Source organism: Herpailurus yagouaroundi, unplaced genomic scaffold (assembly GCF_014898765.1).
Source record: "Herpailurus yagouaroundi ecotype Mexico unplaced genomic scaffold, PumYag 198, whole genome shotgun sequence".
Classification (NCBI taxonomy): Eukaryota; Metazoa; Chordata; class Mammalia; order Carnivora; family Felidae; genus Herpailurus; species Herpailurus yagouaroundi.
Genome location: NW_024412429.1, coordinates 18,519,306 through 18,540,603, shown reverse-complemented (window position 1 = coordinate 18,540,603; position 21,298 = coordinate 18,519,306). Strand labels below are relative to the sequence as shown.

At 47.5% G+C, this 21,298-nt stretch overlaps 1 protein-coding gene across 9 annotated transcripts in view; it reads left to right on the top strand.

The window, feature by feature from the left end:
* The window catches only part of SASH1 (SAM and SH3 domain containing 1), a 340,008-nt gene that overhangs the window by 223,863 nt on the left and 94,847 nt on the right, over positions 1 to 21,298 (top strand). For 5 of the 9 annotated variants that reach the window (XM_040448607.1, XM_040448608.1, XM_040448606.1 and 2 more), the window contains exons 3-4: positions 4,997 to 5,047; positions 5,175 to 5,224. The exons of 3 other annotated variants lie outside the window; for them this stretch is intronic. In XM_040448607.1, the coding sequence (XP_040304541.1) occupies positions 4,997 to 5,047; positions 5,175 to 5,224 (101 nt within the window). Of the gene's footprint in view, positions 1 to 4,996; positions 5,048 to 5,174; positions 5,225 to 20,916; positions 20,922 to 21,298 lie in introns of those variants that run through there. One more of the 9 variants, XM_040448612.1, reaches the window with a different exon arrangement.

Sequence of the window (21,298 nt, the reverse complement as noted above, 5' to 3'; positions counted from 1 at the left end):
GTTGTAACGAACTTTTTGGCTGTGTTCAATTTTTTTTTTAAGTTTATTTATTTATCTTCAGTGAGCAAGAGAGAAAGCACACACTCCAGGAATGGGGGTGGAGATAGGGAGTGAGAGAATCTCAAGCAGGCTCCACACTGTCAGCACAGAACCCGACCCAGGGCTTGAACTCAAGAACTGTCAGGTCATGATCTGATAGAAATCAAGAGTCAAGACCCTTGACTGAGCCACCCAGGCGCCCCTAGCCTTGCTCCATTTTGATTACATTTATTCATCTTCTTTTGCAACATTCAAGTGGAATCTATAAATTTGTTGGATACTTTTTTTTTTTCCCTGCAGTGACCAAAAAATGTTCTCCAATGCTAGGAAAGAGTCAAATTCTTGGTAATTGACCATTTACTCAAGATTGAGTCACAGGACTTAATAAAGCCTGATTACTAAATCTTATTAAAAATTCTGATATTTCACGATATGGTATCTGGGATTTTCTTGAAATTAAAATGGGGTGGAGCCAAGGCACGTGTGAAGGTACAGATGAAACAAAATTGACCATCAGTAGATAATTGTTGAAGCTGAGTAACAGGAATTTGGGAGTTCATTGTACCATTCTCTTTACTTTTGCATGCAAAAGTTGAGTTTCTATAACAAGTTGAGTTTAGCACTTATTTTCAAATTTTTTTTTAAGTAGGCTGCATGCCAACGGGGAGCTTGAACTCACGACCCTAAGATCAAGAGTCGCGTACTCTATCCACTGAGCCAGCCAGGCACCCACTATAACAAGTTGAAACAAGAGAGGTCATAATTGTAGCCTAAAACCTTGTGACAGTTCAACCTTCAAGTGATAGGTTCAGGTTGAAATACATTGCCAAGATGCGCTTCTGGAGGAAACTCTAAAAATCACAAAAGAATCCTCATGGACAATTGTCACGAATAAATACATCTCATCTGATTCCTTACTTAGAAAACTTAAGGAGAGCTCCCGTCTCCCTGGCAGTCAGTGTGGCAGGCTAATTTCCCAAGGGGGCCATAATGATACCTCCCAACCCAGGGAGGTTACTGTGTGACTTTGACACTCTTCACTTAGATGGGGGCTGTGCAGTCTCTTGCACCTGGGAGAGCATATAACTCCAGCAGAAGAACTTGCCGCACAAGACTGTGTTAGAAAAAGGAATACAACTTCTGCCTGGCTCTCTTGGTCTGCCTGGTTTCTCTTGAAACCCAGCATCGTGCTGTGGGGAAGGCAAGCAGTTAGGTGTAGCACCCCTGTATAGTTGTTCCAGCAGATGGCCCCTGCGTAGGTCCCAGCTGTTAGCCAGCATCAGCCCCCGACATGTGAGCAAGCAAGCTTCCTAATGATTACAGCTCCAACCATCCAGTCACCCCCACCCTTCGAACCTTCCAGCCAAGTCCCCAGACACCACGGTGCAGAGAGAAGTCTTTTCTGCTTTCCCCCTTCTGAATTCTTACCCTCCGAATCTGTGAATGTAATAAAATGCTTGTGGGCTTATGCGACTTAAGTTTGGGATGATTTGTTACACAGCAGCGGTAACTGGATCGGTCAGCACATGTTACTGAGGAGAATCTTCTTTCTCAGTGATCTCTCTTTCCAGAACATGTCCAAAAGATACATGTTTACTCAAGGACTGTGTTTGGATTATTCATCATTTTTACTATTTCCATCAACACGATGACTGATTGAGTTACAAATCAAGAGTTACACTGTGGATCCTCCATTGTTCTCCAGATAAAATAGCTTGCAACTGGGCAATCAGGTGCATCAACTTACTCCACCCTCCACCCTCATCAGGACTGTCTTCCCCCTCCCACCTTCCCCCTGCATCAGGACTGTCTTGTCCTACTGGAACTCTAGAGCCATGCCCCCTGCCCCTTACACCGGTTGAACTGGGAGCAGAGAAGAGGGCAACCTAACCCGTAGACTGGGAAGGGGAATGTCAAGGAGACTTTCTCTCCCCATCCACAGAGTTTGCTGTATCTTTTGTTATATACTTCTGTATGTCTTAACTACTTGATAATATTCACACATACATGATAGTAATTAGTAATTACTCTTCTGGACTTTTGTCATTGATATCATGTGACATCCATCGGGGCCGTAATAACGGAAGGTTGCCAGTATTCCATTCCGCTTTGTCTCCAACGATCACACATAGGTCTAAACTTAGTGGGTAACTTTACATGCTTCTCTGTTGTGTCGTATTTTTACCTCAGGGTGTGTTTGCTCTAAGAAATGCCTCGTAATGATGATGGTAGTCTTTCCTCGAGAGTTGAGATTATTAAGATTTGCTCTGAAAATCATTACTTTGTAGTATGCTTTGGGGAGGGCAAGCAGTAGAAACATCGCTGCACGAGATGTGTTTAACATCTCCTGTTCTGAAAAAGCAGATGTTCTGCATGAAAACATTATCTGGGTCCATTATTTTAAAGGGATAAATTTTAGTACATTCTACATCCAACTATATCCCCAACCAGTTTCCTAAAAAGTCCCTAAAATACAGTCTGCTGTATGTAACAAACCAACATGTGAAAATGAATTATTCAGAATGTTACTTCCTGATCATCTTATATTTAATGTGGTTATTAACAAGGACCTGCTTTGTATTCCGGAAAAGCTACATTTTGTATAATATACCATAAATGTTAAGTTTAGGATGTGGGGTAACAAATGGTGCACTCAACAAATGAAAATTTGTTAGAAAAAATGCAGATAAAAATATGCAATAAAAGCAGGTAATTCCCTATCACGGACTGTTACCTAGTGAGGTAGAGACTTCAAGCTTGAAGAACGGTTAAGAATGGAGGAGAGGAGGAGAGTTGAATTAGACATTGTTTTCGTTGATGGCTATGGAAGGACATGGGCTGGAGTTGGGTGTTAAAGGCGCTACAGAAAGTTTCAGCGGAAATAATAGAGACCTGTCGTCATTCTGAGATTCCCACACTGACTCTGAACAGGAAAATGTAGGTCGAAAAAATGGCAAACTATACCTTTGGTTACTTCCTGCTGTTTAAGTTTGTAAATTTCTCTAAGCGATGCTAAGAGGTTAGGTATCACGGCATCATGACTGGTCGCTAAGCGCCAGGAACCCCCAGATACCTATCTGCCGTGTTGATAACACCTGAGCCTGATGTCCTATCGGTTGAACTAGGAATGTGACTCAAACATTTCCATATATTGCTTTGTAAAAATGGTGCATCAGGTCTGGGACAGAAATAGAAGTCCGTCCATTTTGAACAAAGGTGGCCATAAAAGCCAAGAGGATGTTAAGCAAAGAGAAGTTTTATACCAGAGTTGATACCACTCTGGTATTTTTTCATAACAAATAAGGCCCTGGGACTAAGGGTGAGTGAGTCTCTGTCCATTAAAGTACTTTTCTCTTTTGATCAACTCGTCCCAAACCATCCTGTTCTCAGATTTTTCACCTCAGCACATTCATTTTATAGTCGATCTATGTACTGGATTCCTGTTACTTAGTCACATTTATAAATGTACTCTGAGTTTTACTTATTTCATTGCTAAGTTTTTGACATATTGGCCTATTTTTATAATCATGCTAGTAATGAAATAGGTAACTTCAATAAATTGAACATTTAGATGCAGTGACAATTCCTAATTTGAGATGATCCTGTTCCCGTATCCTGAATGTCAGCCGAGACTAACAGAATAATTTTCATACGGTACATGTGCGATCCTGAAGATTATAACAATTATTAAGAACACAATAGGATTATTGGAAAACTCATAATTAACCCGGTCTTTCAACCTCATTAGTGATATTACGCTCTTCCTCTAAAACTGCCTATTGTCCTGCTTATGACTTGATCAGCTGGGGACCACTCTGGACTGTGAACCATACTTTGATGAGGACGTGTACTTTAGCACCTGTTTAGATTTAGAATTATTCTGTATTTGTGAAAAATATCGATGTGGTGCTCTGTGCTGTGCTTCCTAGTACAGCTCGTATTTTCCCATAGTACGTTCTAACACTTCTAATAGTGTGGTTTTCCTATTTTGCTGCCAATGCTTATTTCAATATATTATTTTTGTCACAGGTGATAGGTTTACCTCTTTTTTTTTCCTATCCAAAGGGGAAATGGAGGTGTTTCTTTTTTCTTCTATTTTAGAGACAGGAGGACAGGGGAGGGGGAGGAGCAGAGGGAGAGAGAATCGCAGGCAAGCTCTATGCGCGCTCAGTGGTGAGCACTACTCAGGGCTCAATCCCATGACCCTGGGATCATAACCTGAGCCCAAATCAAGAGTCGGACGGTTGACTGAGCCACCCAGGCGCCCCAGGAAATGGAAATTTTAACTATAAAATGGTTTTAGCTCTAAAATGGTTCAATTCCTTTTTTTTATGATTTGATGATTTTTGATGACATCATGCATTTATTTCATCTGTTAACTGGATACTGAGAGTTGTTTTTTTGAATTTCCAGCTAGGCCAACTCATTTGTATTATAGGAGCACGGTGATTTCTAGGGCTCCATGATCATACCAGGTTAGCTTTCCACCTTCGTAAAGACACTTTCAACCAGCCTGACGTCATGAAATACTCTGAACACATTCAGCATTTTAACATCGGACCGCAACTCCGATATTACTGAAAAAGAAACCGAACACAAATGGATCTCAGTAAATTGTGTCCCAGTGATGGTCTAATCACATCGAGAGAACGATTTGCCCAGTAACTGTCGGTGCCCTTCAGTTAGACTGTGCTGGTTTCTTCTGCATTAAAACTGCCAGTGGAGTCAAGCGGTGAAGTTTGGAAAACAGTTCAATTTTAAGACTCTAAAGTTCTCATTTTCAAAACGCTTTAGTTTTCCCAGAAAATCTGTTTCCCTCCACCATCTCCCCCCCCCCCCCCCCCACCGCACCCTAGCATTTCCCAAATGCTCCCATCTCTTCTTACACATCGATTTGTCTCTCTGGTGTGTGCCACGTTTGGAAGCCTCATTAAAGCAGCATCTGTTTCTCTTTTAGGAGAAACCCGATGCCAGCCCCACGTCACTTCAGCTGCGGTCCCAGATCGAAGTAAGCACAATGACTTTAATCGTCTATTTTTGCTTCTGCCTTTTTTTTTTTTTTAAGTGATATTCTGTACAAATCAGATGAAGCCTGCCGCTCTGGCTGTGCTCACGCTGTGCCTCTTTTCTCCTAGGAGTCGCTTGGCTTCTGTAGCGCCGTGTCAACACCAGAAGTGGAGAGAAAGTAAGTTTCCCTCCTGCCCGGGATCGGAATTTGGAAGAAGGTGCCTCTGAGGTCCATCCTGGTGGGAGTCAAGTGGACGACTGTGTTGTGTATGTGCTATGGAGCATGATGTCATTTTCCTTGCATGGTGTGTGTGTGTGTGTGTGTGTGTGTGTGTGTGTGTGTGTGTAGGTGGGTAAGAGTGTGTTGTGTAATTTAGTCGATGATGCCTAATGACTCTGCAAAGAGTTACTGGTTTCACACTGCTTCTTGTGAGTGAACCCTAAAAAAATACCTGGAAACAAGCATAGAGGAAGGAAAAGGACAGCTAGGTCCACCAACGTGGGTTTTCTTCTTTTATACTCGTTTCTGATAGAGGAGGAAAGTCCTAAAGAAGCACGGTACAAAAAAAAACCCAATATATTCCAGAATAAAACAATGACTGGAAAACCCCTCTCTGCACCTTGCTTTGGTGGGTGACCTTAAAACAAAAATAAATGCCTGTGACCAAAGATGACAAAGGCTCACTTTTCTTTCCTGTTGAAGGCAATATTTTTACCTCCTTGTCCTGACTTGGACCCTGTAATTTTTAGTCTCCTGGAAGATAATTCTATGCTATATTTCGTATTGCCAGTATTTCTTTTAGGCACCTTAAAAAAACCAAAACAAAGCAAATGGGTTTTTTGTTGTTTTGTTTTGTTTCCTATAACCTTTCCTTTTTCCTCTTTATTCCATCATAATTACACTAGAATGTTCCATTTGTGATCTTCTGAGGTAAAGAAATTTTAAGAAAGTGCTCAGCTTTATACAGACACTTCCTTTGGCACAGAGCCACTTACACGGTTTTGTGCCAAGAGAAGCATAGAAGTGGTTTAGGAATAAAGTATTTCTGGAATGAAAAGCACACATCGGGAGAGCGTGTGTGTGCTTTACAGCACAGCTCCGCCTAATCCGTCCACGTGTGTGCTGCTGGCCAGAGGCAGCTTCAAGGGGGGGAAGGCTGTGTTGCCAACGCTTCGGTTCTCGAGAGGCGAAGCAGATTTGGTTCAGTCAGGACTGAGGAACATTGGGGTGACGAGCAAAAAGCAAACCAAGGCCACTCTCCACTCAAGGTTAGACGATCAATGTGCAATTAACTCGAATCTCCTTGGCTTTAGTTGCATGTAACCCCCTAGCACCTTAGCGTGGAGGCTGAAGTAGCTTGGGGATTTGGGTTGACATTGATTTGGAAATTGGACATACCATGGCTATAGATGAAGTTGAGTGTGGGCAGCAGCGCGGAGTTAATGGACTGGAGGTTCTTCTGACTTCCTTCGCTACCTATTTGGCATGATTCAGGCCGAGAACTCAGGTGTTCGTTCAGAATCTGAGTCCTTCAGGAAACAAGACGTGTTTGCCTTTCCTCCTAAGAGGAAGTGACTCACCAGATTTGTACCAATCTTAAGTTAGGCTGGATATTCTTCCCCTCAATTATGGGTAGTCATTCTTTCCGTGTTTATATCCTTCACTTGGTAAAATGCGACATGGCTTTGTGGCCAAGAAAGAGACTCTCAGCCTTCTCTGAGGTTAACGAAACATTTCGAACACACAGCACACAGCACTGTTGACAGCCTCAGCCTCTCCATCTGTACGACCGCCATTTTGCTTCTGTTCTTTTAAATGTTTTACCTAAACTGAAGTGTTTCTAAGTAACTTGGGAGTTTTAATCCATTTTGTCCTAGATTTCCTTATTAACATTTTTTGGAAACTCTGGTACCCTTTTTTTCTTCCTTTAAAGAACTTTTGAAAACTTTTAAACTTCCAGAAAAGTCGTAGGAATTGTACAATGAACTTCCATATAACTTTTATTTAGATTTACTGGGTTGCATGCTCTATTTCTCCCTCCTACACACACACACACACACACACACACACACACACACACACACACTTACATAATACCGTAATTTCAGAACTATTTGAGGGTAAGTTAAAAATTCTGTGACCCTCACTCCTCTCCTCGATACGTCAGCATTTATCTCCTAAGGACAAGGCCATTCTCACAGAACTCAGACTACAGTCCCATAGAGAAGGATTTTAAAAACAATTTTCTTCCTTTTTAATGTTTAGTTATTTTTGAGACAGAGACAGAGTGCAAGCAGGGGAGGGGCAGAGAGAGAGGGAGACACAGAATCTGAAACAGGCAGGCTCCAGGCTCTGAGCTGTCAGCACAGAGCCCGACGCGGGGCTTGAACTCGCAAACCATGAGATCATGACCTGAGCTGAAGTCAGATGCTCAACCACTGAGCCACCCAGGCGCCCCAATAGTGATTTGCTTAATACACAGTTCATGTTCCAGTTTCTCTAATTGCCCCAGTAGCGTTTCTTTATAGCACTTTCTCATCAATCCAACACTTAAAAAAATTACTCCTCACATTTGCATGTCCTCTTTCTGGTCATATTTAATCTGAAAGCATTTCTTGGCCTTTCTTTGTCTTTTATGATATTGATGGGGTCTTTTAAGAGGGTAGGCTAGTTGTTTTGTGAAATATTCCTCCATCTGCGCTCCGTTTTAGGGTTCGGGTAGTGCATTTTTGATGTTACATTCTTTTCAGTTCACTACATCATGACGTCACTTCGTCCCATTGTTGGTGATACTAATTTTGATTATTTTATGAAGGTGATGTCCATCAAGTTTCTTCTGAGAAGTTAGAACTTTCCCTTTGCAGTTGGTAAATACTTTGTGGGGAGATAATCTGAGACCTCGTAAATGTCTTGCTCCTCATCAGACTTTTACCTGATGGTTTTAGATTCTCTCAATGATTGTTGCCTGAATCAGTTTTTATGGTGATGTTTACAAAACGATGATACTTGGGGTGCCTGGGTGACTCAGTCAGTTGAGCATCCGACTCGTGATTTTGGCTCAGGCCACGATCTCACAGTTTGGGATTGAGCCCCATGTCGCGCTCGGCAATTGACGGCCCGGAACTTGCCTGGGAATCTCGCCCTCTGCCCCTCCCCCACTTGTACACTCATGTTCTCTCTCAAAATAAATAAATAAAACTAAAATAGAAATGATGATACTTATTCTTTCAACGTTTATTTATTTTTGGGACAGAGAGAGACAGAGCATGAACGGGGGAGGGGCAGAGAGAGAGGGAGACACAGAATCGGAAACAGGCTCCAGGCTCCGAGCCATCAGCCCAGAGCCCGACGCGGGGCTCGAACTCACGGACCGCGAGATCGTGACCTGGCTGAAGTCGGACGCTTCACCGACTGCGCCACCCAGGCGCCCCTGATGATACTTATTCTTAAGTTGCTCATTATCTTGGATTAAACCCTCCAAAAGGTGTTTGTTTTCTAATAAGATGGACACTCTAGCTCAAATTATAATCTGGGTACTTTTGTTTCTATTGAATTATTTGTATTTTTGTACTTGAAAATGTGCCATTCTTCAGATACAAATGATGCTTGTAAGCCCCGGAGGATGACCTGGAAACCAGTTGGTTGTGTCTGGTTAAATGTCCACAAAGTAGCTGCCAACCCAAATATCATTCTGAGTCAGCAGTCTTGTTTTATGGGCAGAACATTTCTTCTGCTTTGTATTCAAAAGGCAGGAGAACTCAGTAGACAAAAGTGGGCAGATTCTACAGCAGCCCACCCTTGAAGCAGAGGCCTTGATGACAGGATGGGGGGCCGGGGGGCCGGTGATTGACCCTTGTGGCTCTCACTGTCCAGTGATTGGCCCTTGTGGCTCCCCCGCTGTCCAGACCCTCAGCACAGCTTTCTCCCCCAGTTAAAACCTGAGCTAAGGAAGGTATCGGGTGTCCATTATAATGCAAATACCTGATTTCTAAAAAAGTCACCTCGAGAAGTGGTATTTATCATTTACCAGGGTTTACAATCTCGAGTTCCAGGAATACAGCTCTAACCAGAAGAGAACAAAGAGGGTGGGAATATACCTGACATCACTTCACCTGGAGACACTGCCCAATGGGGCTGCTAAGGCTGTATTTGGCCTGTAGGTGTGTGAGACCTGCATGATGGATGGATGGATGGATGGATGGATGGATGGATAGATAGATGTACAGGCAGACAGGAAGAAACATACATACGTACATACATACATAGAACAGACCTGCCCCCACCAGTTTGACAAAGGCTTCATTCATCCTTATTTTCCTACAATCTATCTGGTCTCTCTGTATGCTTTCACTGAAAATATAAAAAAGGCCAAGGGAGTTTTCATTTGAACCTCTTCTATTTATATCCATTTACACTGCCTATTGATGAGACTATCTGTTTTATTACGCCGATCTTAGATTTGTGTCAACTGGCTAACAAGCTTGAACATTAGTTACATTTTTTGGTACTCGCCAGTTAATCTTAAGAATATCTAGCGAGAAAGAGTTTTTTGCTGGGAACATTCTTTATAACCGTATTGGGGATGCATTTAGCTACAAATAACAGAAAACATGACATAAAGCAGCATGAAAAATAATACAGTGTTCATTTGATATATCCTCGTTCCAAGGGGGGGTGTCTAGGGCTGTGCTGTGGCTCAGCTGAGCCTTCCGGTAGCCAGATTATATTGTTTGTTCTTTTTGTCAGTCTCCTGGTTTTATAGTGGCTACTGCCATCTCCCAGGTGGGAAGGAGAAACGGGGTGAAGAAGGTAAAAGGGCAAAAAGCCACAGGCGTACCCTTTAAAAAGCTTTCCTAGAAACCCTGTCCCACACATTCCAGTTTGTGTCACTCGTTTCTTCATGCAGCAGCTGTTCACTGGGCACCGGCTTTGTGTGCAGGACCCTGTTTGGGGCTCTAGGATATGTGATGAGCTGACATGAGCTGCATGTAGGGAGCTGGAGTAAATCATTTGTATGCTTTAGACTCTGCAACGGAGAAAAATAAAGCAAAGAAAGTAAGCCCAAAATTGGGACACGTGGCGACCATTGCCATAGGAGAGTTTGGGGATGTGCGTGTTTTGTTTTGTTTTTACATTTGATTGATTGATTGATTGGAGACAGAGCACGAGCAGGGGAGAGGCAGATTGAGAGGGAGACACAGAATCCAAAGCAGGCTCCAGGCTCTGAGCCATCAGCATAGAGTCCGATGCAAGGCTGAAACCCACAAACTGTGAGATTATGACCTGGGCCGAAGTCAGACGCTTAACCCACTGAGCCACCCAGGTGCCCCGACATGCGTGTTTTTTGCTGACTGTCTTACTGTCCTGAACAAAATGAGTGTCTTAAGGAAGGAGGGAGACTAGACATTGGGTAGAAAGCTAGCAGTATTTTCCACAATAATTTAGTCTTTTATTTGTGTGTGTATACATCTGAAACAGGAATCTGCAAATTAGCTAGATGGCTAATAAATAAGCTGTGTATCTGGATGATTTGGATTCATTACTTTCAAGGAAGCCAACTGTAGGGGAGCCCATCTGGTTATTTCTAGGTGTGTATCTAGATTGGAAGTAGTCTTTACAGGGTTGGTTCTGCAAGTTGGAAAAGAAAAAATAGGAAATAGCAGGTAATGTTCGTTGAGTGTTGGTGCATGGGCCAGGAACTGACCTAAACACTTAACATTGACTTATTTAATACAACAACCCTGTGAGGTTTGCTCTGATATTATTCCTATTGCCAAAGGCAGAAACTGCGGCGCAGAGAGGTTAATAAGCTGCTCAAGGATACACAGCTAACGAAGTGACACAGCCTGGATTTTATCCCATTTGAGAGCCCATGCTCCTAACCCTCACGCTACGATTCCAAAATACTTACAATTGCATTGCTTATGCAGATAGAGAGGTCAGGGGCACATTGAGTTCATTGGCTTTATGTAAATAGCAGCAGCTAAAACCCGCAGTCCTGTGGTCCTCTTGGAAGGAGAGACAAGTTTACTCTCATTCACATATAAGCTGTCTCAGTTATTTATTTACAGAGGCAGGAAGGTCCAAAGTAAATCTCAAAACTTCACCTTCGCCAATGTTTATCAGCTCTTTTCTACTAAGTCTTTCACCAGAGTTGAAAACTCACTGATTTAGTTTCACTTTCTTTCATTACCTATGGCTACACTTGAACTGTTTCGTGGTGAAAAAGCCCAAAAATATATCGCACGATGGAAGAGGAAGATAAATCAAAGGAAGGCGCGGTGGGAGGGAGCGGTGTTGTGTGCTCGAATGAAATGGATGGCATCTGGTTTATAAATGTGCTATGCAAGCATTTACTCCGTTTGGACACCGCTTCCCTCTCGGATTTGTTTCATCTGGCTAGCTGATTACTCTTCTGACAGGGCGTCAAGTTTCCTCCCCCCCCCCCCCCCCGGCGCCGCCTGGGTTTTTTTTTTTAAAATTTTTTTTTTTTTAACATTTATTCATTTTTGAGACAGAGAGAGACAAGAGCATGAACAGGGGAAGGTCAGAGAGAGAGGGAGACACAGAATCCGAAACAGGCTCCAGGCTCTGAGCCGTCAGCCCAGAGCCCGATGCGGGGCTCGAACTCACAGACCGCGAGATCATGACCTGAGCCGAAGTCGGACGTCCAACCAACTGAGCCACCCAGGCGCCCCAAAAGCCTCCTCCTTTAACCCTTTGCCCTCAGAGAAGAAGCCCTGCTTGTGATCCTTGTGTTCTGGTTGCTTCTCTCTCTCCTGCCACCATGGATTGCTCGCATCTCTCGTTGTGCCTTTTTCTCCCTCACAACCTGCCTCTGCCCGCCTGTTCACCTCCCTCATCGTCCCGCCTGCTCTCCAGGTGGGGTGAAGCTCCCCGGATTGCTCAGACTGGCCATGTGCTCCCACGGCATGCCGAGCCTCCCAGATGGCTGCTCCTTCCGGTGGGGTGCCCCATCCCCGACTCTCTGAGCAGCCCCCCAACCCTCCTTCTCTGGGCAGATCCTACCACACTTAGAAATCGAGCTCTGGTCTCCTGCCAGAAGTCTTCCCTAATTCACAGGGTTGGGGTACAGTGTCCTGCCGCTGGGCTCTGGAACCCCGCGCTCCCCTGCTCCCGTGGCAGTGGACCTTGGTTACAGGTGCACGTGTACGTGTGTGTGTCGGTGGAGGGGGGCCACCTCCCACTCCCACCCCTGGGTCTTTCACATAAAAGACTTTGAGTGACGTCGGATCGATGAGCAAGTGGGTGAGTGTCACAAACGTGCTTCGTTCTTCTTTTCCATCCCGTAGAAGGCTTCTCGCCATTCTCGCAAACCGTAATTTGACTTCTTCCCCGGTTACTGAACTTTGCCCGGGAGCCCGACTCCTCCTTTTCCCGAAATGCCATCTGAGGTCAGTGCTGCAGCAGTAACCAACCCAGGAGCCCCTCCCCACTCGCAGATCCTTGCCGGGTTCGGCACTGCTGCCTTTCCCGTGGGGTCTGCGTGTACTTTCGCCCTTGGGGTCTGTGGCGTTATGGGTTCTAGTTTGTCCTCACTTGATGCCCAGTCTTGGTGGTTCCCTTTTTTCTGCCCATCCCTTACCATTGGAGTTCCCCAAGGGATTTTTATCCAACCTGCAAGCTGTCCCCAGGTGCCCCCACTCAGGGCTTTGACCTCTTGTCTCTGGGCACCCACCTTACATACACATCTGTCCCTGTGCCCCGTTTCCCAGTCTGGTGACCTGCGTGTTGCCGCGACTTGGCGGATGCCTGCTCATTACTGTCACTGTCGCCCCAGATGCATTATCTTAACATCACAACCCCTCGCTCCCTCCCTTCTTACCTTCTCACCTCTTACAACCTGCTCTTTGATCAGACGTCCCCTTTTCTGTCCTTGGGACCATTTTTCTGCACATCACGCAGCCTTGGCATTGTTATCTGTTGCTTTTCTTCCATGGTTCTAAAACTTTAATCGTGAAATCCTGTTGCTTCTACTTCTGTAACTTTTCCTGTGTTTCCTTCTTTTTCACCTTCACTACTGCAAGCAATACCTTTAATGCTCTTTTCGTGAACTAGGACAGTGTGTCCTAAAGTAGAATCTTTAGTCTCCCTAAAGTACAATCGGGCCATACGGAGCAGGCAGGGGATGCAGAGATCTCCCCAGTGGCACCTATAATAGGACCTGTGCGTGCTTGCGCTTTGATCAGAACGCCCCCGTGCAGCCTCAGCCCGGGGCTTCCCTCCCACCGCCAGCCTTGCCGCAGCCTCTCATCTCCCAGATGCCTCCTGGGCTGCTTGGAGCTCATTCCTTGAAAGCGTCTCCTTTCTTTAAGTGCCTTCTCAGTCTCTTCACTGGCCGTGTTCTTTCCACCTTTTGGAATCAGGTAGCATTTGGCACAGATCTGACGTCTCAGGGTATTGTAACAAGTATCATCATCGTTGTAATGCTTACAACGCTCATTGGCTCATTTCTATTATTGGACACCGTGCTAATCACTTTTACTGTATTTTGTCATTTAATTTTTCACGGACTCCTTGAAGTATGTACCATTTTTGAGAGTGATCAGCTTGTCTAAGGTCTCAGAGCTAGAGACAAAAAAACCTTATCCAGTCTGAATGCCATGACAGCCTTGGGGTGAAGATACCCCGTGTGACTACAGACTCTCTGGGTTCAAACCCAGGCTATCTCTTACCTGGATCTTGGTGTCTATAGTTTCCCCAACTGTAAAAGGAGGATGATTTGTACAGTATATACCTCACTTAATAAGCTATCCAGCACCTAATAAGTGCCCAATAAACTTGTCTGTTATCTATGTTGTCTGGTCCAAATTCAGGCCTTCGCCTGGGGGCTCTAGCTTTGTGTACTTCCTGAATCCTACCTGGCCTAGCATGATCTCGAGCTCCAGGAGGCTGAGGGCTCACGTTCTTCCCCTCTTTGAATTTTCTTCAGTGTCCAAAAGAGTTGTTTTCACAGAGCAAGTGCTCATTAAATACTTGCATTGAAAGCATTGATTGTTCAGTTCTTTGAAATAGGGCTAAAACTGGATTGTCCCCAGGACCGGAATTACAGAAGACGTACTTTGGTCTTACCTGTTACCCAGCATGTGTCAGTGTCTCCTTAAACCAGTAGCAATGTAATAAGCAAGTGCTTTCTGATGGTGAATATTCACATTTAAAAGACACCTGTCCAAACATTTTAGGGGCGCCTGGGTGGCTCAGTTGGTTGAGCGGCTGAGTCTTGATTTTGGCTCAGGCCGTGATCCCAGGGTTATGAGATCAAGCCTCTCGTCGGGCTCCGTGCTGAGCGTGGAGCCTGATTAAGATTCTCGTTCTCTCTGCCTCTGTCTCCATTCCCATCTCTTCCCCCCACATCCCTCTCCCCAGCTCACTTGTTCTCTCTCTCTCTCTAAAAATTTTTTTTTTAAAAAACGTGTAGTATACAGAATAGTAGCTTCCACAAATCCCCAAATCTATATCTAAGGGCTGCTCCCCTTCCTCCGCCCCCCCCCCCAATTCCATTTTGCAATCTTGTTCAAGTCTCCTCAGATTTTTCCTTCTCTGTTAAATAGAGATGACAGACCAGGGGTGCCTGGGGGACTCAGTCAGTTAAGCTCAGGTCCTGATCTCACAGTTTGTGGGATCGAGCCCAAGTTGGGCTCTGCACTGACAGTGTGGAGTCTGCTTGGGATATTCTCTCTCTCTCTGTCTCTCTCTCTCTCTCTGTCTCTCATATAAATAAATAAAACTTAAATAAATAAATAAATAAAACTTAAAAAAGAAATGACCACATATCACCTCCAGATAAAGTACAACATTGAGAACTGCACACAAAATATTACAGTTTTTTAAAAAGTCCTTAAAACTTGGAACAGCTGCAATTTTGTGGGAGGTTACATTTATTTTGTTTTATTTTTGGTGACAAGCTCACTGAGATATAATTCACGTACCATACGACTCACCCATGGAAGAGATCCAGTTCAGCGGTTTTTGATGGAGTTACAGTTTTGTGCCTGTCCCCACAATCGATTTGGGAATATTTGTGTCAATTCCAGAAGAAGCCCCGCACCCTTGAGCCGCCCTCCACTTCTCTCACCCCTGAACAACCCGCCAACTGAGTTTCTGTTTCTATAGATTTGCCTCTTGTGGACGTTCCGTGGAAATGCAGTCACGTGCGGTTTAAGGGACTGTTTCACTCAGCATAATGTTCTCACGGCTCATCCCCATGGGTTCCTTTTGTTCTATGAATGTGCCGCATTTCACTTATCCACTTGCTGATTGGTGGACACCTAGGGTTGTTTGGACTTTCTGGCAATTAGGAACAGTGTTGCTGTGGACGTTTGTATACAAGTTGATGCGTGGTGTTCTTGGGGACTTGAAGTGTGTAAGGCATTCTCCTCTGGGTAAGTTGTTTCCTCCGAGGGACCTCCGCCCTCTTGCTCAACAAGAAGTTTCTCGGTCCCGGAGACTGGGCCGGAGAGGGCTTCGGGTCCATCCCTTGTGGACGCCCCTGAAAAACGGATGGGGTCTGCTGTCTGTCCGGGGTCGCGTGTCCTGCTGTGTGACAAGGTGGGGCTCCCCGTGCTCGTTCTCAGACATAGAAGGAAGCACTAGAAACCCGCGGGCCGCGCGGTTACCAACCCTCCTTTGGAACAGATTAGATTCCCTGAGAATTGCTGATGAGCTCTGCACATTGCTGGGAAGTCCAGGTCAAGCCGCGTCCCCTGGAGCTGAGACCACGCATCCCGTTTCCACATCCTGTTTGTGGCAGGGCCGTGGGTCGGGGAGGGGAATGCCAGACCTTTCCCATGGGGGCCATGCGCCTGGGATGGGGAAGCCACGTGGAGGCGTGTCCTTCAGAATAGTTCACAAGTCGGTGCTGTCCCGTTCAGGTGGATGTGTCCTTGCTGTGTCCCCGCTGGCCTCCCGGGAGGAGGAGGTGGGCGCTGGCATTAGAACCTGAGCCTGAGTTTCAGCTCTGCTGGTCGTGGGATCAGAAACAGTTTATTTAAGTGCCCCAAGCCTCAGCTTTCTCATCCACAAAATATGCACAATAAACGCTCCTTCTGAGGGGGGGGGGCTGTGTGAAGCACGGCGCCTGACATCTGCTAGGTGCTCACGTCTCGCTTGTTCTCGCTCGTCCGCCTCCGCGGCCCGTGGCCCGTGGCCCGGCCGATGGCAGCGGCAGCCGTGTGTGCGGTTCCTCCATCTGTCGGATGGTGTCGTCCCCAGAGCTCGTCAATGGCCATGGCCACTTAAAATACGCCATTCTCAAAAGAGATTTGTTTTTAATTTAAAAAAAAAAAAAAAAAAATGCCATTCCTCCGTGCACCTTACTCGGGAAGGCTGGGAGACAGCAACCGGTCTCAGAGCTCGTGCGACGGGCTGAAGTATGTGTGTGTGCGGGCGGGATCTGTGTCTGCACACGTGTGTGCTCCGTCGCATAGCATATCTGAGGGGCTCAGCATTCCAGAATGCAGGGGCTCGGGGCGGGAGCAGCTGTGCTCGAATTCTCCACCTCAGCTGTTCCCCCACTGCAAACCCCGTTGCCCTTCGCTTCATCTGGTGAGGGAGCCCCAGCTGCCCCAGCCGGAGACCACGAGCCCGGGCCGCAGCCGGAGGCCGCGTGTGCGTGGTGGCCGGAGACAGGCCAATGCCGGGAGGTATGTAGGACGCGAGGGGGCTGGGGTTGGGTCTGTGCCCTGCAGAAGTGAACGGGACACTGGGCAGCGGTGGGGGTGGGGGTGGGGCTGGGGAGGGGAGGCGATCGGTAAGCAAATGGCAGTCCCGTCCCGCCAGGAACAGGGGAAGCCCCACACCTACGATCACTGTATCGTATAAAGTAAATGGTGTAGCTCACAGTACAGGAAATGGGGGAGGCGGTGAGGAAGGCTGAATGACTGGCCAAGATCGCCCCCCCCACAGCTCCGGTGAGGCAGAGGTGGACTTCTAGCCCGCATCCATTTATCTGCCTGCCAAGGTCAGGCCATCACACGGACCAAACGCTGGTGCATCAGGAAAGACCAGCGACGGGCCAGGCAGCAATGGGGTGTAACCGAATAAACATTGTCCAGATCTCTGCTGTGTGTGCAGATTTGCTAGGTGCCGGGAGGATGCGTGGGGTGCCCGGGTCACTGTCCTCTTTTCGGCCCGAAGGAGCCATGACCGCATGATCCTGATGTGACGGGAGCGCAGTGCAGAGGAACAGCAGGGGAGGGCCGGCCAGGCCCCCGCATGGGCCGCAGACTCAGAAGTTCGGCACCAGGCTGGGTTTTGCTGGAGGAGCCGACGTCGCGGTGACGTCATCGCAGGGTTTTGACTGCACGTGCTCATTGGGGCTGGTTCCACAGTCCCGGCCAGGCTGTCTCCTTCTGTGTCCGGTGATGTGGCCGCAAGGCAGCCGCACTGGCATTCGGGGCCAAAAGGCTGCAGGCAGAGTGGAGGATAGACGGTGATCTGCCACCTGCCAAGGTGGGCACCTCCTCTGTCACCAGCTCCAGGCAAGCCTCCAGTTTCGACTCACCGGGAACCTGGAGAGGAGCCGGCATCCTGGCTGCGGAGCCACAGGGCCTGAAGAGCAGACTGCCTCTGCTTTCTACCTGTCACGTGACTTACAGGAACCATGCTGATGTAGAACAGGGCAGGGAAGGGAATTCTGGGAGACGGACTCCAGCTGAGCCAGGGTGACAGGCCACAGATGCACCACAGGTACCCAAAGGAGCTAGCAGCACAGGGATGATGGCGGGGGTGGGGGGGTGGTTCTTAGGCACAGGTGGAGGGCAACGAACGGCATTCCAGGCAGACGCGAGGGTCTGCAAAGGTGTGTGGGTGCAGCACGTCGGGGGTGGGCTGGTGGTTCAGGGTCCAGGCAGCCCAAGGCCCAGCTTGTGGGAGGTCTTCAGAGCAGCCCAGAGGTTGCCCAGGGGTGGATTTTGTGTGTGAGAAGGGCCATTGTCAATGTGAGGAGATGAGGTCTGGATGCCCCCAGGAGGCAGGGAGACCAGTGGTCAAAGGGACACATCCTGAGGGTCCAAAACTTGCCTGAACTTTTATTAGGCTTCTAGTTTTTCAATTCTTTCCATCCCACTGGCAAATTCCTTCAGTCTTTAAGGAGTGTCTCCTGCATACTAGGGGTGGGTACATGGCCCCCAAGATGAACCCTGGCCCCCAAGCTTTTGTCTGTAAGCCCGGCTGCTTGATCCTACTGCGTACTTGTATCCTGAATTCTCTTCTGAAAACTGCCCTTGTAATCTGCTTACTAGATTTTGGGGGCCTTGGAGTAGAAGGATATAAGGAGGGAATGGAGAAGGAAGGATGGGGAATGTGTCTCGTGGATTCAACTGGTGTCCCAGGCATATCCGTACCTCACAGTTAGCTGGAGAGACAGACGCTCAGGCCCCTCCAAGGCCTGACGAATGGACTTCTCCAGATGTGGTGGAGACGTGGAACTGTGGAGTCTTTAATAAATTTTCCAGGCGGCTCTTAGGCAGCCAGCGTGGTGTTACGAATCAGTGCCGAAACCTATTTCTTACCCGTTAGGTTGACGCTCTCTGCTTCTGCACGTCTCCATCACCAGGGGCAGGGGGGTGGCACTCAGCCGATGCTGGTCGAGGTCATTTGTCATCACGGTGACCCTTGGGACCGCTTCCTGGTGTCTCTGTCGGGTGCTGGCGCGTCACTTCAGATAGAGCCTCGGGATCAGAAGGGGGAAGGATGTGAAGCAATCTGAGAGCCAAAGTGAGACGAGCCAGCGGAGTGAGCGCGTAGCTCGGCGGCTGCAAAGGCAGAGGACACGCGTGGGAATTGAAAACCGAGATCTGAATGGTGACGGAAGTTAACTAGGTTCACTGTGGTGATCATTTCGCAATATATACAAATACCGACTCATTATGTTTTACTCCTGAAGCTGATTTGTCATATGTCAGTTTTATCTCCGTTTTTAAAAAGAGAGCGAGCGAGAGATCTGAGAAGACAGGAAAGCCTGAGTTCTCAGCTTCATAGTGTTTATAACATAAAAATTTTCCATCAGCTGTGTCTGAAGGAATTAAAAGTAGGGCTGTGGCAGTGGTCACTGCGGAAGGGACCCAATCCTTTGTGCCGCCCGGCAGGAGAAGTAGGACAGGCACATGGCTCCCACCGCCACGTCCTGGACGGTGACTGGCCACTGGGACCGGCGAGGCGAGGAAGGGCCCGCAGCTCCGCCAGCTTTGGCCTTCAGAGGCCGCTTCTCGACTCTGCTGCTCCCCTCAGAACAGCTGACACAAGAGAGGCTGACAGCCCCAGCCCCCGTGTCCCTCCCCGGCTCCTCTGTGCCCAGACAGCACAGCGGCCCGCAGGGCCGGCGTGGCCCGGGGCCGTGGTGAATGGGAGCCGCTGTTTGTTTCCACTGAGAAAGTTCTGACCCGCTTCCGGAGCCATCGCCATGGAAACAGACCTTGGAGATAATTGAATGGAGCCTCTTTTCCTCCGTCTCCCTTCTCCCTTTCCCCACGCCGAGGCTGAGGCTCTCAGGGGCCGACTCTTTGCAGCCCGCCTTTCCCTGCAGGTTCCTGCGCATTTGACAAGAACAGCAAAGGCCCGGTTCCCGCCAGTGACCCCACGTGCACCCCATACCAGGCGGGGTGGCGGTCGTTTTCATAGCTGTTCTTGAGCCGAGGCCCATGTACTACGCGTCCTGATGGCCGTGGCCTTCCACGGGGACGTGTCCATCCAGCCGGCCCCACATCTCAGCCACAGTTCCTTGCAGAAGAGCCTTTCTTGCACCACAGATTTATTACATGTATGCACTCAAGTTTAAAGGGGAAGTAGAAGGGAAGTGATTTGGAAGTGATTTTGCTTCGTTTACAGAATAAGTAGCCAGCATATGGTATTTTTCTCCTTTTATAAAAACTGGCTTTTGGGGGTGAAAACAATGGGCTAAAAGCCCTGTTTTATTTTGCTTTTGACAATAATTCAGTAATTCTTAAAATATAAAGACCTAAGTAAAATTTAAAATTCACATCGAGGCCATAAAGGAAAGGCATTGGTTTTTACTGGTTGCACCCAAAGAAGAAGAGGACGTTAAGGTTTCCTTTCGTTTAACACCTTCATACGCCTACCGAGGAAGCGTCAAAAATCAGTGCTTGACCTGTGTCTGTGAACGCCACTGGCCAAGTGACAAACTTAAATTGCACTTTCACTGCCAATAAGTAGAGAAAATGGACACCGTTTTGGCTTGAGGCTCACAGTTTCGTCCCTGGTTCCGTGAATCCAGCGGCGATTCAGACAGGAGAGGCCCTTCCTTTCCTGAATCAGGTGTTTTAATGGGGTGAAAATCGGGTTGGGGCCAGAAGAGCTGTGTTTAAGCCCCAGCTCTGTGACCCGCAATTGGATAAGTCACTTACGCGAACTTGCCAGGCATCCTCTTCTTTATCTGTATAATGGGGCTGTTTCAGGGTCTCCGTGAGCCCGACATACAGTGAGATCTCTATGAACGTGCTTGGTAAACCCAGACCAATGCTTTGTAGAAGTTGGTCATTTTTAGTTCTTTTTTTTTTTTTTTTTTTTCAACGTTGATTTATTTTTGGGAGAGAGAGACAGAGCATGAACGGGGGAGGGGCAGAGAGAGAGGGAGACACAGAATCGGAAACAGGCTCCAGGCTCCGAGCCATCAGCCCAGAGCCCGACGCGGGGCTCGAACTCACGGACCGCGAGATTGTGACCCGGCTGAAGTCGGACACTTAACCGACTGCGCCACCCAGGCGCCCCTGGTCATTTTTAGTTCTTAACCACTGAATGCGTTAGGATTGTATTCAGTCGTACGTAACCGAACCTGACTGCGGAGTTCAGGCAAATGGGGGCATATTTTTTCATAGAGCAAGGAGGCCAGAGGTGGGTACTTCAAGGCTGGTACAGCTGCTCAAGGAAGCATCTGGCCACTGACACTTAGCCTCCGAGGGGGTGTATGGGGAAGTGAGTGTCTTAACAGGGTATCCTGCCGCCCAAACCAAATCTTGGTTCTCTTAAGAAAGGGGGATATTGAAATGGGAGACAGCTAGTCCTGCCAGCTATAGTCACTCATTCAGCTGGTCTTTTTTTCTGTTTTCAAAGTTTATTTTGAGAGGGAGTATGTATGCACGCATGCACATGCGAGCAGAGGAAGGGCAGAGAGGGAGAGAGAGAATCCCAAGGAGGCTCCATGCTGTCAGCAGTGCAGGGCTCGATCTCATGAACCGTGAGATGACGTCCTTGAGCCTAACTCAAGAATAGGAC